This window comes from Talpa occidentalis, unplaced genomic scaffold (assembly GCF_014898055.3).
Source record: "Talpa occidentalis isolate TD23 unplaced genomic scaffold, MPIMG_talOcc4v2.1 talOcc4.7, whole genome shotgun sequence".
In the NCBI taxonomy this organism is placed as follows: domain Eukaryota; kingdom Metazoa; phylum Chordata; class Mammalia; order Eulipotyphla; family Talpidae; genus Talpa; species Talpa occidentalis.
Genome location: NW_023605083.1, coordinates 123,137,205 through 123,152,924, shown reverse-complemented (window position 1 = coordinate 123,152,924; position 15,720 = coordinate 123,137,205). Strand labels below are relative to the sequence as shown.

The 15,720-nt window shown below is 52.2% G+C and overlaps 1 protein-coding gene across 1 annotated transcript in view; it reads right to left on the bottom strand.

The window, feature by feature from the left end:
* The window catches only part of CRHR1 (corticotropin releasing hormone receptor 1), a 42,769-nt gene that overhangs the window by 11,583 nt on the left and 15,466 nt on the right, over window positions 1-15,720 (bottom strand). The window contains exons 2-3 of the mRNA XM_037493829.1: window positions 10,729-10,816; window positions 2,682-2,801 (exon numbers count right to left, since the gene is read on the bottom strand). Of these exons, the coding sequence (XP_037349726.1) occupies window positions 2,682-2,801; window positions 10,729-10,816 (208 nt within the window). The remainder of the gene's footprint in view (window positions 1-2,681; window positions 2,802-10,728; window positions 10,817-15,720) is intronic.

Here is a 15,720-nt window from a genome sequence, read left to right as displayed (position 1 = left end):
CAGTGGTTGCGAGAGTGGTTTAGTTAACACGTGCAGCGTTCCTGGAATCCTACCGGCATGTGGTGTGTTTATTTTTATTATTATTATTACTGTGTTGGAGCTGTATTTAAATAAGCTTATGTAAGATTCAGAACATGTCACTTGTTCTACCAGGGAGGGTCACGGGAGATTCTCTTTGGCTCAAGGACGCCTTTCACGCCTAGGGGGCTGGGGGCTGCGGTCCCTCCAGGCCAGGTCACACGGAGCAAGTGGGCTTTGGGCAGGAGCGAGGAGGAAATCCTGAAAGAAAAGAGGCCCCCAAAGCCCTGAGTGGTTGCCAGGGAGGATGCGACCTCCTTGTCTTTAATTGCTGAGCGGAGCGGCCCTCCAGGAGAATCACGGGAAAATGGATATTTTTGGAAATGCTTCCCATTCCTTTGAAGATCAGTTGTAGCGGGAGGGAGAGCAGTATGGAGGCCTGGGAGTCCTGGCAGCACCTCATCAGTAAATGAATTAATTAGTGTCTAATGATTAGGTACAACTCCGGGCTCCCACTCGCTACTGAACACAGGCGTGTTCCACATTCAGGCACGGGGGGCACCTGGGGAGGAGAGTCTCCAGTCCTGCCACGTCATGGACCATCATTCCCAGCACCTTTCCTGGGATCACACAGGGAGGTGAGCACCTCATCCAGACGTCCCACCCATCCGCGGGGGGCAACCCGGGTGGGGGAGGGACAGGCACTTCTGGAGCCGGGGCTGGAACCGGTGTCCTGGCTTCCACTTAAGGCTGGCACACGGAGTAGCACATGTCCTGGCATGAAAACGTTTATTTGAGACGTGCCTTGGGACCCAGTGGAAGGAGCTCATGGGGAGTGGCCCATGGTAGGCAGGATGTAGCGAGAGCCTGGCAGGCCCCAATGGGAGTGTGGACTTGACTATGAGGCATGGGGGCGGCACAGAAGGGTTGGCTGCAAAGCTAGCGTTAGCGATCAGGTACTCTGGACCAGGGCCGAGGCCCTGGGGACAAAGGGCAGGTAGGGTCTGTTGGGTAAGTAAGTGTCAGGTTTTTCTGCCCTCCCGCCATTAGCGTTGATGATGGATCCCTGGGATCCTAGACGCATGCCTGATGGCAGACACCTGGAGTAGGGTGTAAGCATGCATAGGGGGGCGCACCTGAGGGAGAGATGGGGCATAAAAGGCCAGGGCGGCAGAGGACGGTGTGGTGTGGAGTGGCGTGGTGTGGAGTACGGCGGAGCACGGCGGCGTACAGTGGCGAACATGAAAACAGATAAAACACCAGCACGCTGCTTGAACCTACCCGGTTTTGGGATGGTTGCATTACAGGTCAGATATGAAAATTCCTTTGGAGGTGGAATGGCAGGACCTGGTGCCCCCTAATGCTCCAGCCTCCCTGGGAGCTCCAGAAGGACTAGCACACGGCGTTGAGGGTGGAGCAGCCCTGACTCCAGGCTCCGCAACCTTGGACAATGATCAGCCTCTAGGCTTCCATATTCTAGTTGTAAAGTAGACCCTGCTAAATTGGAAGCTGGTCGGCCGTGCACCCCAAACTCTCCTTTAGGTACCTCCCCCCAACCTCTTCTCCTCCTGGGTCACAGGCGTGGGTGGTGGTTCCAGCCTCCTGGCCTCCCACCCCTCCTTGACTGCAAGCCCCAGCGCTGTCCCCCTTAGCCCATCTGGTAAAGGAGGAAGAGGTGGGAGAAGGGACTGGGGAGGTTTGAGCGGGAGGATGAAGCCTTAGAAGGCAGGTCACCAGCCTGGATCTCCAGCGAGCAGGCCTAAGGGCCCAGAGGGCCAGAAAAGAGGGGGGCTGTGTGAAGGTCCTGCAGCAATCTGAGTCAACTACCCAATGTCTGTGGTCCCCCTCAATTCCCTCTCGGGGTGTTGAGCTCAGGCCCTTCAGACTAAGGGCTCACTCAAGAGCCCCCCCTCACCCCCAGACAGGTCAGGGCCCCTGGGCTGCAGTTGTTGCTCTCTTGATAAGCAGGGGTGTGAGTCATTGACAGGTGAAAGCAAATTAATTTGGAGGGTAACAGGTGGGATAGCAAGGAGCTGCAAAGCCAGGAGGTGGATCTCAGGGCCTGGGGGCCCTCAGGGGAGGGAGATGTTTACATGGGGATCAAGTGTCAGAACAGACCCTGGATCAGTCCTCCCCCACTGCCACCCCCTATGTGGGCCTGTGTGCAAGACACTCACTACCTGTGGGTCTAAAACAGTCCCCACCTCATGGCAGGAGGGCCCTGGGCAGTCCCGGTGACCTCTCTGAACTCAGGGTTCTTATCCACAAAATTGGGGCTGCTGAGTCCTGCCTTTCCTCCCGGGGTTGGCTGGGCTCAAGCTAGCACCATGTGCCAAGAAAGAGTGTTAGACAGACCTCGATGCAAATTCCAACCTCTCCTCTTAGCAGCTGGTGACCTTGGGGAAGTTTCCTGACCTGTCTTAGCCCGGAGGCCTGAGTTCTATCATGAGCCCTAGCCGGTGATATACAGTGTCTTTCCGGGGTGTCGTGAGAATCCACAGACTGAACAGAGTGCCCATCAGGGAAGGGAGCTGGCCTTTGGCAAATGGTGCCCACGAAATGTATTGTTATTACTTTGTCGCCATCATTGTCATTTCCCTGCCCCCCAAAAGTCCCAGGTCTCCCCATCCTGTCTCACCTCCCTGACCCAGGCACACACTTACTTGTGGTATTATAGCGGACACCGTAGAAATAGGCAGGGCAGGGTCGAACCACCAGCTGCCCCGCAGGGCTCTGGGGCCAGCAGGTGCCGATGAGGTCCACGGATGCATTGCACTGCAGTCCTGGGGGCAGAGACAGCTAGTGAGGCAGAGCCAGATCCCCACACCAGTGTCCCACCCGCCTCCCCAGGGCCCGCTCACATACCCAGTGGGGACAGGTCAGGAACAATGACCAGGCTCAGACGAGCTCGTCCTGCTCAGAGGAGACACAGCACCTAGCGCTGTGGCACTGGGGAGCCAGTGTGGATTGCAGAGCAGAGGAGGAACGGAGACAGTTAAAGCTGTGCTAAAAGCTGAGGTCCTGGCTGGCATTTAGAGGAAGGCTGGACATGCTCCAGGCTCCTAATCTGAAGCGCGAGGACACTTCACTTGGTGTGGATTGGTGCTCTGAGACTACACAGCCTGGAACAGCCTGGAATAGTCCTAGCCAACCCCTGACCCTGTCCCTTCATATGTCTCTGGAGCCAAATCACATCTGCGCTGGCCCTGCAGGGAGGAACTAGCTAAATGAAGTTGCTCCAGCTTCCAGCTGGCCTGATAAGTGCATTGACCGAACTTACCCTGTTTGGTCTGTGCTGGACCCTAGGAGGGGACCGATGGAGAAGCGCACCATGGGGAGAAAAGCCACCATCTGGGCAAGTGAAATGGACACTGAACCAGGAGTCTGGAATCCTAGCCTGAGACTGGGCTCCGCTACTAATTTGCTGTGTGACCACGGGCCCCCTCTAAGCTTTAGGATCTCTCTCTATAATGAAATGAAATAATTGGAAGATTAGAAATTCTTCACCTCAGTCCACTAGAAGCTTTAAGGATTTATAAAGACACTGGAATTAAATGAAAAAAATTTGGGTCTATACATATAGTTTAAAATTGGGAGAAGAGCCTACAGTTTCCCTAAGGTTCTCAAAAGGAGTTTGTGAACTAGAGAGAAAATGTCAAATCTCCTTCCAAATCTTTGTCCTTAAAGAGCTCCTTGGGGGGTGGGTGGTGCGTGTGTGCGCGCATGCGTGTGGGCTGCAGCATTAAGAACGCTGGGACACTTTAGGAGGAGAGGGGTAGTTATTGGTCTCCAAAGGGTGGGGGGCTCCTGATACTTTCCTGGCTCTCCACATCCATTCCTGCTCAAGTCTGGTCCGCCATGGCTGTTGAGACCCCGCGAGCCCATCATGGAGGGAGAGGGTTAATAACCGTGGACTGGCACAGAATGCACAGACAAGCCAGGGACAGCCATGAACCAGTGGGGGTGAGGGGCCATCAGTGGCTGCCAAGCCCTAGCTGGGGCCTGGCCACGCTTTCCCCAGATTAGCCTGTCCCCAGTCTGTCCGGAAACAGTGCTGGGTTAAACTGGCTTCCTTTCCCTGCTAGATGCAGGGCTGCTCTGAGCTGCACTTTTACCAATGCTGGTTTTCTTTCTAATCAAAACTATTCATGGGTTGTTTGTGCAAATCATGGCTCAAGGGGCAGAGAGACCTTGATGCCAAGTGATTTAATTGAAAGAGTAAGGAATCTGGATTGGGGCTTAATGGGCCCGAGACGCCAGGCCAGGCGGCTGGGGTGGAGCAGGTCCTGGCCTGTGCCGCAGCAGAGTCTCGGTGAATGGCATCACGGGATGGTGCTGGAGGAGGGAGGGGAGCACATGTGGCAAGGCCGCCAGTGGAGATTTTACTCTGTCCCTGGGAGTGCTGAGCCTGGGGGAGGGGAGAAGCAGGAGCCCAGGTTGGGAGAGGGAGATCATATTATGGACCATGCTCTGTTTTTGCAAAGCTCTTCTTCGCATATTTTATTTGATCCTCATCCAGCCTGTAGTGTCATTGTTCCCTTTTTAGAGATGAGGAAACTGAAGCCTGGAGAAGTTAAGTGACGTGTCCAGGTCATGACTCAAGGAGTAAAAGAACCAAAACCCATAGCCAGGGGTTTTGGACTCCAAATTGAGAGCTCTTTCTATTAAACTACATTTCATGCCAACGCAGGGAGAGGGTTAGCCAAGGAGGCAGCAAAGGGAGCAGCATTTATTGAGGACTGTGAGGCACATGCCAGGGGCTTTACATACATATATATATATATATATATATATATATATATATATATATATATAGCATCTCATTTAATGACATCTGTAGGTCACTCACTCACTCACTGGTTCCCTCACAACCTCTCCTGAGCAGGCGCTGCGACACTAGATGGGATATCATGTGTGGCAGCACCTGGAACTTGCCTGACATTCCTCTTGGTCCATGTAAACCTGCTTCCCCCTCTCCCTGTCTCCTGCCCTGGACAGTTCCCCAGAGCCAGCTCAGCTAGGCACAGAGGGCAGGGCAGGGCCTGGCACCAGGCACAGTGAGGACCCGCCAGAGCCAGGGCAGGGCTGACCGCTGAGCCAGGACCAGGTCTCCCAGGCCCTCCAGAGCGGTGACCCACCCACAGCTGGTCCGGGATCCCCGGTACCTACTATGGGTCTCACACCACCTGCTAAAATGGGCGCTAATTCTGTGTTTCACAGATAAGGAAACTGAGGCCCAAGCAGCCAAACTGTTAACTTCTATGGACACTGAGAGGCAGAGTGGGTTTTGAATGCCCAGAAAATCCTGGAAGGATGAAAATCTGTGAAAGACACGGGAAGAAAGGGCGGGAGAGGCCCCAAGAACAAAGAGAAGTCTAAAAGACAGGGGTTCAGGAGGTCACTCCCCCCTCCTCAGGAATAAATATAAATAAAAATGGCTAATAACAATAGCCCCAGGCCCCCCAGGGGGTGGAGAGCCCGGTGGGCGGGGCGGGAGGGGTGGAGCCAAAGGGGGCGTGGCCAGAGCTGGACGGGCCAATCAGGAGCTAGGGCCGGGCTCAGCCAGGAGCTAGGCTTGGAGGCTCAGTAGTGGGGTGGCTGTGAGGTTTGAGGGAGCACTCCGAGAAGGAAAAGACAGGGAGGGAAAGAGGAGTAAAGGAAGAGTGGCGGAAGTGAGGGGACCCGGCGGTGGAGGGGAGCGGGGAGGCCCGACTGCCTCTAGGCCCGACCCCCGCTTCCGGCAACGTGTCCGTCTCCATGGCAGCTGGACGCTCCGGGACAGGACGTCAGTTCATCATGCCAGGACACCTGGTCTCCGGGGATCTGGCAGAGGCTCAGAGACCGGGCCTCCTACGGGGAAGGGTATATATAGGACTTGGAAGGAGAGGGAGGAAACCAGCATTTGTCAGACACTGCTTTATCCAGGCGAAGGGAGGGCACTTTATATTACCATACTCAGACCACTCAATCAATCCACTCAGCCGCTCTTCCAGAAGAAAAGAGGGGGGGCTGGGAGTGGGGGAAAGCCAAGTGTTCAAGAAGAGAGAGGAACTAGAAGGAAGTAAGACGCTGAGAATAAAACAGGGAGAAGCAGAAAAGCCAGGGCAAGGTGCAGAGAAAAATCATTTCAGGGGTGTGGGCGTGGGGAGGGAGTGGATGACCTAGCTGGGACCGGGAGGGGGCAGGGCAGGCAGTGTCCATGCCACTCAGCCTGGGTGCTATAGGACTGGCTGTCAGGACTCTTAGATGCAGGTTCCTGGGCCAGCGTTGCCTCCGTCCTACTGGCACTTGTGGCCAACTGCTCCTGCTCTCCTGGGCATTTGTTTTTTGTTTTCCCTGATCTGGACATCATCTGGAGGAGTGGTTTGGACCAGGTAAGATAGGCTTGCAACTAGCCAGACAGACTTACCAGTCGCAGCACAAAGCCTGAGCTATTAGGAGGCACCCCCTCCCACAGCCCTGGGTCCCCACCTGGTCAATGAAGTTGTAGGTGGGGAAGAGTAATGACTGCTCTTTATTCAACATGGTTGTACTAACCACCTAAGAAGTTTTCTGGGAGTTGGGGATGCAGTGCCTGTTCTTAGGAGCTGGGATACAGTAATGAATATAATAAATGCCCTGCCCTTGGCGGGGTGGAGGAACGGTAAACAAACAGACAGACACATCCATTAACCTGTAAGAAATGCTATGGGGAAAAAGTAAGCCGGTAAGGAGATACAGACCAGTGGGATTACCTCTTTAATTTGGCGGTCTCTAAAGACTAAGCTTTCAGCAGAGACCTAACAGGTGAGGGAGGGAGCGTGTGAAACCCAGGGGAAGAGTGCTCTAGGCAGAGGGACCAGCGGGTGCAAAGGCTGGGAGGCAGGTGTGAGCTCGGTAAGGACATTTCTATGGCTCAGGGTCTTTCTTGGGGGTGGGGTTAGAGTCAAGCAGGTTCAGTAACACATTAAACTGGTCCTGTATCATCCTCCTGCCCCATATATGCAGAGCAAATGTGCAGAAACCCACGCTAGGATTGCTCGTGGGCACACTGTGGTCAGGTTGCCCCAAATTTTTGAGACTGGAGGAGTGGCTTTGAGGGTTCCCACTGGCCTGGGAAAAAGACCCTGCTGGTTGGGGGCCCAGCTTTAACAAACAGATAAGAACCCTTTGAAGATGGCCTATTTAATGCTTGTGCGCAATTGGGCACTGGTTTCTTCCCCCTGGTAGACGACATCGTTCTTTCTGGTTCGGTACATTGTCCAAAAGCACTTAACAGTTCCTCTGTGGTGGATAACTTCAGAGGGAGATTGGAGGCTGGCTCCTGTTTCGGCTATGTCAGGTCTCCTATCAGGGGCTTCTGAGTGAGCTGGAGTAGTTGGGCCCTCGGCAGCTGCCCTGTGACTAGGAAGCCTCTTCCCTTGTTTGGTTTAAGCCCAGGGGAAGGACTCAGCCAAGGCTGCCCCGAGCAGGAGCTGCCAGGTGGCTCAAGAGCAGTCCCTGGAACACACATGCTCACCCATTCAGAGGAAGGTGCTGCTGGCATGAATGGGCAGGGCTCTGCTACCTCCAAAGCCACCTGGCACGGGAAGGGTGGCAGAGGGCAGGCAGAGTCCTCCTCTTTGGGTGACTACTTTGTGGCTCAGGTGCCTCTTTTGGTAGAAAAGAATGATGTCTTTGTAGGTTATGTGATTCATCGGGACAAGTGGGTGGGCTTCCTGTCCTATGGGTATATGGGCTTTATTATTGCATTCCCAACATCTAGTGCAGTGCCAGGCACATAGTAGGTCCTGAGGAAAATTGGGGGCTGTGTGCAAACCCAACCAGGGTAGAGGAAACTGCAGAGGTGACTCTGCACCCGGATGAGTGACCACACTGGACCCTGGGCACCTGGGTGGTCTCTGGCTGGTCACATAATGTGGTGGGAAAGTCTGGAATCAGGCCCACTTAGTTCAAATCTTGGGCTGCTGCTTAGAAACTGTGTGCTTAGGCAAGTTACTTAACCTCTCTGATCTTTCCTTTGGCTTCTATAAAATATTTTGGGACAATATTGTTTTGATGATTGAGTGATTATGATATTAAGAATGGGGTCTAAGGTACTAAATAAATAGCAGCTATCATTAATTATTATTATCGTTCACCACCTAAAGACAGAACTGATGACCCCTGGTCCTTCTCAACAATGATTCTATTTGTCTGTGATATCATTAATCCGTAGTTCCATGAATAAATTAATGAATTTATTGCTATATTCATATTATCAATATGAATATTATCATATGACAATTGACATATGAATATTGTCATATTGTCAATGTTATCTTGTCATATTCATGCCATGATTTTATGAATTGCCAAGTCTGTGATCTGCCACGTGATGGGGCTGAGGCCCTGGAGACCCACCCTCACCCTGCTCCTGGCACCAGGCATGTGAGAGGGCCCCAAAGGCTCTGACTCAGTGCCAGCCACCCCGGCCAGACACCCATCCATCTGGCCGGTCTCGTCCCCACCCTTGCCATCTGTCTCCACCAGTGCCCATCGGTCTGGGTAGGTCTCGGTGTCAGAAACAAATAGCCTGTTATCAGAGGCTGCCGTGGGGGTGATGGATGGTGTGCCACAAAGTCAGGCAGGCTGGGCCAGACTGGGGCAGGGGAATGAACACCATCCATCAAGACCTGTTGCCTCCAAGGACAGGTGATACCTACTTGGACTTAGGGATGTCACTCCTCCCAAGCACAGATGGAGAGTTAATGGAGCCTGACCTGGTCCCAGGGCTGGGCCTTTCATCTCAGGCCCAGCTTCTGAGCGGGACTTTTACCTCCCAAGCGCTCTCTGCTAGAAGTCCAGACTTCCCCAGGACATCCTAGGCCTCTATAACCCAGCTTAGCCAACTTTGCAGCCACTCCCTCCCCAGTCTCTGCACCTCCCTCCTCACCCCTTCCCTGTCCTTCCACCTGCTGGTCCTCTAGCTTTGGCTCTTTGCCCACTCACATTCAGCGTCTCTCAGAGACACACCTTGAAATCTGCTCTTTCAAGAAGCCTTCCTGAAGCCACACTCCCCTGCTCTAGCTCCCTGCCACTTGCATTGTAGCAAGCAACTCCTGGCAAATGCCTTCCACTCCTTCCAGATATATGAAAAGCATTTTTTTTTAAGATTTATTTATTTACGCATACAACAGCTGGGGTACAGGCCAGAGATGCAGGGGTGGGGGGCGGTGAGAGGATTCACCAGAGACAGAGTGGGGAACTGAAATACACTGCTGAGGGGAGCAGTGGGTGAGGCAGGAAAGGTCGGCTGCACCATGTGGGTTGCTCCCTGGCTGGCCAGGGATTGAACTCGTGCTGCAGAGGCTGCGGACAGCTTCATAGTGTGGTACTTAACCCCTTGCGCCACCAGGGAGGCCCATGAAAAGCATTTTTAAAGCCTGCTGAAGTTAATGTCATTAATAAATAACACCCAGCAGGGGTATTGCACTCTATAGTTTGTGAAACGTTGCTGCAAAACTTAGTGCATTTAATCACAACATATCCTTGAGACAGGTATCATCCTTACCTCCCACCCCAACTTTACAAGTGGGCAAACTGAGGCTCATGGAGTCAATGGCATGTTCATCTCTGTGCCCCCTCCCTGCCCAGCCAGGACAAACTTAGGCGTTGCTATGAGGTGGGAACACAGTTGGCCTTCTCCAAGTCCAGGGTTCTGTCCACTCCCTGAGGGCCCCCTACTGAAGGAACAGCAGGTCTGGTGGCAGCTGCTCTAAGTTAAGAAACAGCTTCTCCCCACGATCCAGCTTCAGAGACCGGGCCTCTGCCTTCCCTGCTGGACACCATGACCCCACCTGCCAGCACACCTTGGCTCTGCCTCAGAAAATGTGTGCTGTGGATTTGACTCCAGGATCAGACTGTGAACCCCTAGTTGCCTCCATTACCCCCTCCTTGTATGGGATCCAACACACAGAAGCCAGAGCTCACGTGCTTATTAGTTCTCTGTGCCTCAGTTTCCTTGTGTGTAAAATGAGGGCAAAATTACTCTCATTCAGAATACCATGGTGAAGAATTGCTTCTGACAGTGCCTGGCACAGAGTTGGCATAACAAGCTAGGCCTCGAGCACTTTTTTTTTAAAAAGATTTATTTATGCATACAAGAGCTGGGGTGCAGGCCAGAGGTGTGGGTGTGGGGGTGAGAAGATTCACCAGACACAGAGTAGGGAACAGAACAGGTGCATCTACTGAAACACACTGAGGGGAGCAGCGGGCAGACAGGAGAGTCTGCTGTGACGTGTGCAGCTCCCTGGCTGGGGATCGAACTCCTGCTGCAGTGACTGCGGATAGCTTCATAGTATTGGCAGTTAACCCCTTGCACTACCAGGGAGGCCCCTCAGGCACTTTTAGTGGCAGAGAAGGGCCTTGCTTCCTGGCTGATGTTCCTAGCCCCAGCCAGGCCTCTGTCCTGATGATGCCCCCCAAAGAGGAGGGAAGACAACTGCGTGGCACACTTGCCACATGTCCCCCATGTCGTGGGACCTAATCACAACTCCCTCCCCGCCTCACACACACCCTCAGGAGTCTTCTCTCCACACTGGCACTCCAAGGAAACTTGATGACTCACTAGAGACCTGGAGAGGAAATCTCTCTGGGGCTCCTGCCTCAGGGCTCTGGTGAGGGCCCAAGAGACCAGGGGGTGTGGGCTGTGGTGACCTGGAATCCTGAAGAGGGGGTAGAGGTACTCACCTGAGAAGTTGCTGGCCAGGGACAGGCTCTCACAATGCTGGTCCTGGGGGGAGGCAGACACGGGGTTCAGCCCCAGGAGGAGAAGGGCCTGTGGGCACAGGGAGGCAAGGACACAGTGAGGCTGCACTGAGCAGTCTGGCCTGCAGCTTCCTGTCTCCCTGCCCTTCCCTTCACATATCTCTCCCAGATACACCTCCCCAGTCTCCCTCCCCTCCTGTCCTCTTGGCCTGGAACCGCAGAGAAGCTGGAGCCAGCAGGAGCCCAGGTTCCAGGAAGAGGTAAGTGCTGTGCTTGGGGCTGGGTCCTTGGAAGGGATGCTGCTTGAGGAAGCCGCCTCCAGTCCATGGGACCTCGAGCATAGCCTGGCTGTGTCCCACCATACACGCTCTCTCACTCTCTGTCTCTCTCTCTGTCTCATACACACACACCCCCATGCACACTCTCATTTATGCACACTCATATACACTCATTCACACACTCACACATACATACTCAGGCATGTCCTTCCACCCGCCCCTGGCACCTCAGGCTCACTGACCCTTGTGAGCACACTTGCCTGCCTCCCTCCCCAGTTGGAGGCACTGACAGCCTCTTGTTTGATGAACTACTTCAATTACCAGTCACTACAAATTGGGCCTCACGGCTTACCAAGCACTTTCCATCATGATGGCCCTTAACTCTCTCCCCTCAGGCTGGTGTGGCTGTCCCTGTGCAGATGAGGAAACCAAGGCCCAGAGAGGTGTAGGGTTGGATGTGGCTGGGGTAGGACTGTGTACTCCAGGGGGGACTTCTGCCCCTTAAGCTCACCAGCTCCCTGTCATTCTGATTCCAGACCTTCAGCCCACTTGTGAAGAGAACGGTGTGGGCCCCACACCCAGAGGACTGCCCTTTCCCCAACATCTTCTGTGTCCCTTCTCATGAGGCCACCACCCTCCCCATGAATTTATTCTTAAAAATTTATTTTTATAATCCAGCAATTCCACTCCTAGGTATTTACCCAAAGGACACAGAAACATCAATTCCAAAGAGCACCTGCACCCCTATGTTTATAGCAGCACTGTTTACAATAGCTAAGCTTTGGAAACAACCCAAATGCCCAAAAATAGATGACTGGATCAAGAAGATGTGGTACATATACACCATGGAATATTACTCAGCATTCAAAAAAGATAAACACATGCCATTTGCAGCAACATGGATGGCGCTGGAAGGGATCATGCTCAGCGAAATAAGCCAGAAAGAAAAAGAAAAATACCGGATGGTCTCACTCATAGCAGGAATCTAGAAAACTTAAATAAGGGACCAGGAAAATGAATAACTATAAGAAAGTGAAAATCAAAATCAACAAAAAACTATGAACCAGAGACACTTATTGGGGGGTGGGGGCCGGGAGGGGAGGGATTGGGGTCAGAATGGGGCATGTGCAGTTGTATGGGGGAATATAAAAATAAAATTTATTATTAAAAAAAAAGTTTAATAGAATTTACTTATAAAAAAAATTTTATTTTTATGTATTTATGTAAGAACTGGGGTGTAGGCCAGAGGTGCAGGGGGTGAGAAGATTCACCAGAGACAGAGCGGGGAACAGAACAGGCAGACTGACTGAAATACACTGCTGAGGGGAGCAGCGGGCGAGATGGGAGAGATCTGCTGCACCATGTGGGTAGCTCCCTGGCCGGGATCGAATGCAGACTGTTATGGTGATAGCACTGAGATTTAACCCCTATGCTTCCAGGGAGGCTCCTCCCACAAATTTAGAGTCGAAAGAGACCTGGGGTCTGGTCTCCCTGTGTGGCCGTGGGCAGGTTACTTGACCACTCTGTTCCTTGGTCACCTCACCTGTGAAGACAGGTGCAGTCCCCTTGCCCAGGCTGACATGGCACAGAGTGTGGAAGGAAGCAGCACACAAGCAGCACACGGGCAGGGACGTGCTCACTGCACTCAGACGTGCTGAATAAACTAAGGAACCATAATGTGTCTCGGGTCACAATAAGCACCCAACAGGTCATGTTGATTGATTTGAACTTGGTGATTTTATTTAGTCATGGGTTGTAGGAGAGGCAGTTCTTTCTCCAGGGATTCGATTTTCAAGAGGGTAAAAAAAACGTGTGGAGGACCTCCCTGGTGGCGCAGGTGGTTGAGTGCAGTGCTGTGAAGCTGTCTGCAGCCTCTGCAGTGCTGGCCAGGGAGCTACCCACATAGCACAGCAGACCTCTCCTGACTCGCCCGCTGCTCCCTTCAGCAGTGTATTTCAGTCAGTCTGCCTGTTCTGCTCCCTGCTCTGGCTCTGGTGAATCCTCTCACCCTCCCACGCATCTGGCCTGTACCCCAGCTCTTGTATTCATAAATAAATAAATCTTTAAAAAAACAAACATGTGGAGAGCTGGGAAGGGGGCACTGTAACCAGCCCTTTCCTGCCTGCAGGACATGGGTACCCGGTGAGGGCAGAGCTCTGCACATCTCACCACACTCTGGGCTAGTGAATCTTACGGGAGGGTTACTCTCCACATTACCACCTTGCCCCCCTACTCTTTCTTCCTGGGGGCCTATCCTTTGAATGGTGGGGGGCTCTCTTGAATTCCACTGGCCAGCTCGAACCATTTTCTCACAGTCTGCAAAATTTACCATAGAACTTCAGACTCACAATCACAGATCTGGAAACTCTCAGCTATTTCACGGCAGGAAAATCAGGTGGGGAGAGAGTCAGGGCTTGTTGGAGTCCCTGGGGAGTAAGCTGCAAGGTTAGGCTGGAGCCAGGGCCACGTGCTGCCAACTCTGGCAGCCCACCACGGTCTCCAGGTGCAGCCTCCCTCACGGACTAGGGTTAGGAGAGCAGACATTCACCTTGTGTGCAAAATTTAGTCAAGGTATATAATATTCTAATGCAAATTTTTGAAAATACTAAATGCCAAAAAATTCATCATGAACAAAATATCAAAAACTGATTTTAAAAAACTAAAAATATAAAGCATTTAACCCAGCCCCACCACTTCTAGATATTTATCCAGAGAATATGAGAACACGAATTGGAAAAGATTTATGTGCCCCTATGGTTATAACCATATTATTCACAACTGCTGAGATCTGGGAAAAACCTAAATGCCCACTGACAGATGACTGGGTAAGATGCTGTGTATCTCCTCCGCGGGCTACTACTACTACTGCTAACAACGAGGAAATTTTGCCTTTTACCACAACATGGCTGGAACGTAGCCAAGTGAAGTAAGTCAGAAATCGAAAGACTATTACCAGATAGTTTCTCTCATGTGTGGAATAGATATAACCAGAGGAAAGGAAGCAATAAATAACAAAAAGAACTCTTAGACTGTAGAAAATATGAGGTGGTGTGGGGTAGGTGAAGATTGCTCAGGCTTTGGCGCCTTGGCCTCTGTGGTCATCACCTGCAACCTTGACTGCAGGAGGCGCTTGGGGTGCGCGTGCCTGATGGTGGACACCTGGAGTATGGCGTGGGCATGTGTGAGTGGGCACGCCTGAGCTGAGAGACTGAGCATATAAGGGTGGTGTCACAGAGGCGGGGGGCACAATGGAGAGTGGTGGAGAATGGCTAAGGGAGGAAAGGGCGTCTAAAACTTCGCAGGGGGGCTAAGTTGCTGTCTCCCCGCTGGCTTGTTTCCCCTGTGCACTATTAGAAGACTTGTGGGGATGATGCCAAGGGCTCCAAGCTTCTCTTTCAAGCTGCCTGAACTGATGATGAACCTGCCAGGTTGGGATGGTTGCAGGGCAAGCGGTTACCTGAGGGGGAGGAGTAGGAGGCAGAGGGAGGGAGTGTGTCCAGCTGAGAGTAGCAGGTCACCAGAACTTTGGTGGTAGTGAGGTGAGGCTCACACACACACAGAGATGTGAAGCTGTGTGCCTAAAATTTATATAGTGTTTAAATCAGTGATTAATCAATACAATCTTCTGTTTTTGAAGACGGGGTCAGTAACAGAGCTAGGCCAAACTGGAACTTAGGGCAGAGAGATGAAAATTACTACTGACATTCAAATATTATTTATCTTGATTGAGAATTTGGGCAGCTACTGAAATTTTTGGCTTGAGGAGAAAAATTTTTCCTCACCTAGTCCTCACCCAGTTCACACGGCTTCTTCCTGTCTAACTCCACTCAGCTGGCTCCAACTGGTTCCAACCAGCACCCACTGGCTACAACCAACTTCAACCAGCTCCAAATGGCTACAGCTGGTCTGACCAGATCCAGCTTCTCTGCACTGTGTCCAACCAGATCCAGCCAGGTCCAACTGGCACCAACTGGCTCAAACTGGATCTAACTGGTTCAAGCTAGATCCAACCAGCTCCAACAGACGCCCATCAGCTTGAACCTGGTATAACCAATTCTAAATGACTCCAAATGCCTCCAGCCTTCACCAATCAAGTAAACCAGATCCAATAGGCTACAACCAGCTATGACCAATTTGAACCTGCTCCATGCTGATTCAACTGGTTCCAACCAGCTGGAATAAGCTATAATGGGCTGCAGCCAGCTGGAACCAAGTGTATCCTGATCCAAATGGCTCCAACAGGCTCCAAATGGTTGGAACGGGCTCCAAATGGCTCCAACTGACCTGAACACCATCCAACCAGATCAAACAGACTCCAACTATATCCAACTGACTGTAACTAGCTCAAACCAGCTTAAACCAGATTCCACTGGCTACACCTGGTTATAGCCAGCTGGAACTGGCTAGAACTGCTCCAACTGGAACCATAGGCTCAAACTGGTACCAACCAGATCCAACCACTTGGAAATATCCTGATCCAACTCAAACCATACTCAACCTGGCTACAACTGGCTGGATCTGGGTGTAACCAGCTCCAACTGGATCCAACCAGCTCTGAACTGCTCCAACCAGCCTGAACAGGATCCAACTGGCTCAAATTGGCTGCAGGCAGTTCTATCCTGATCTAACCAGATCTACCAGTTTGAACCAACTTTAACCAGCTCAAACCAGATCCAACTGACTCAAACCGGATCCA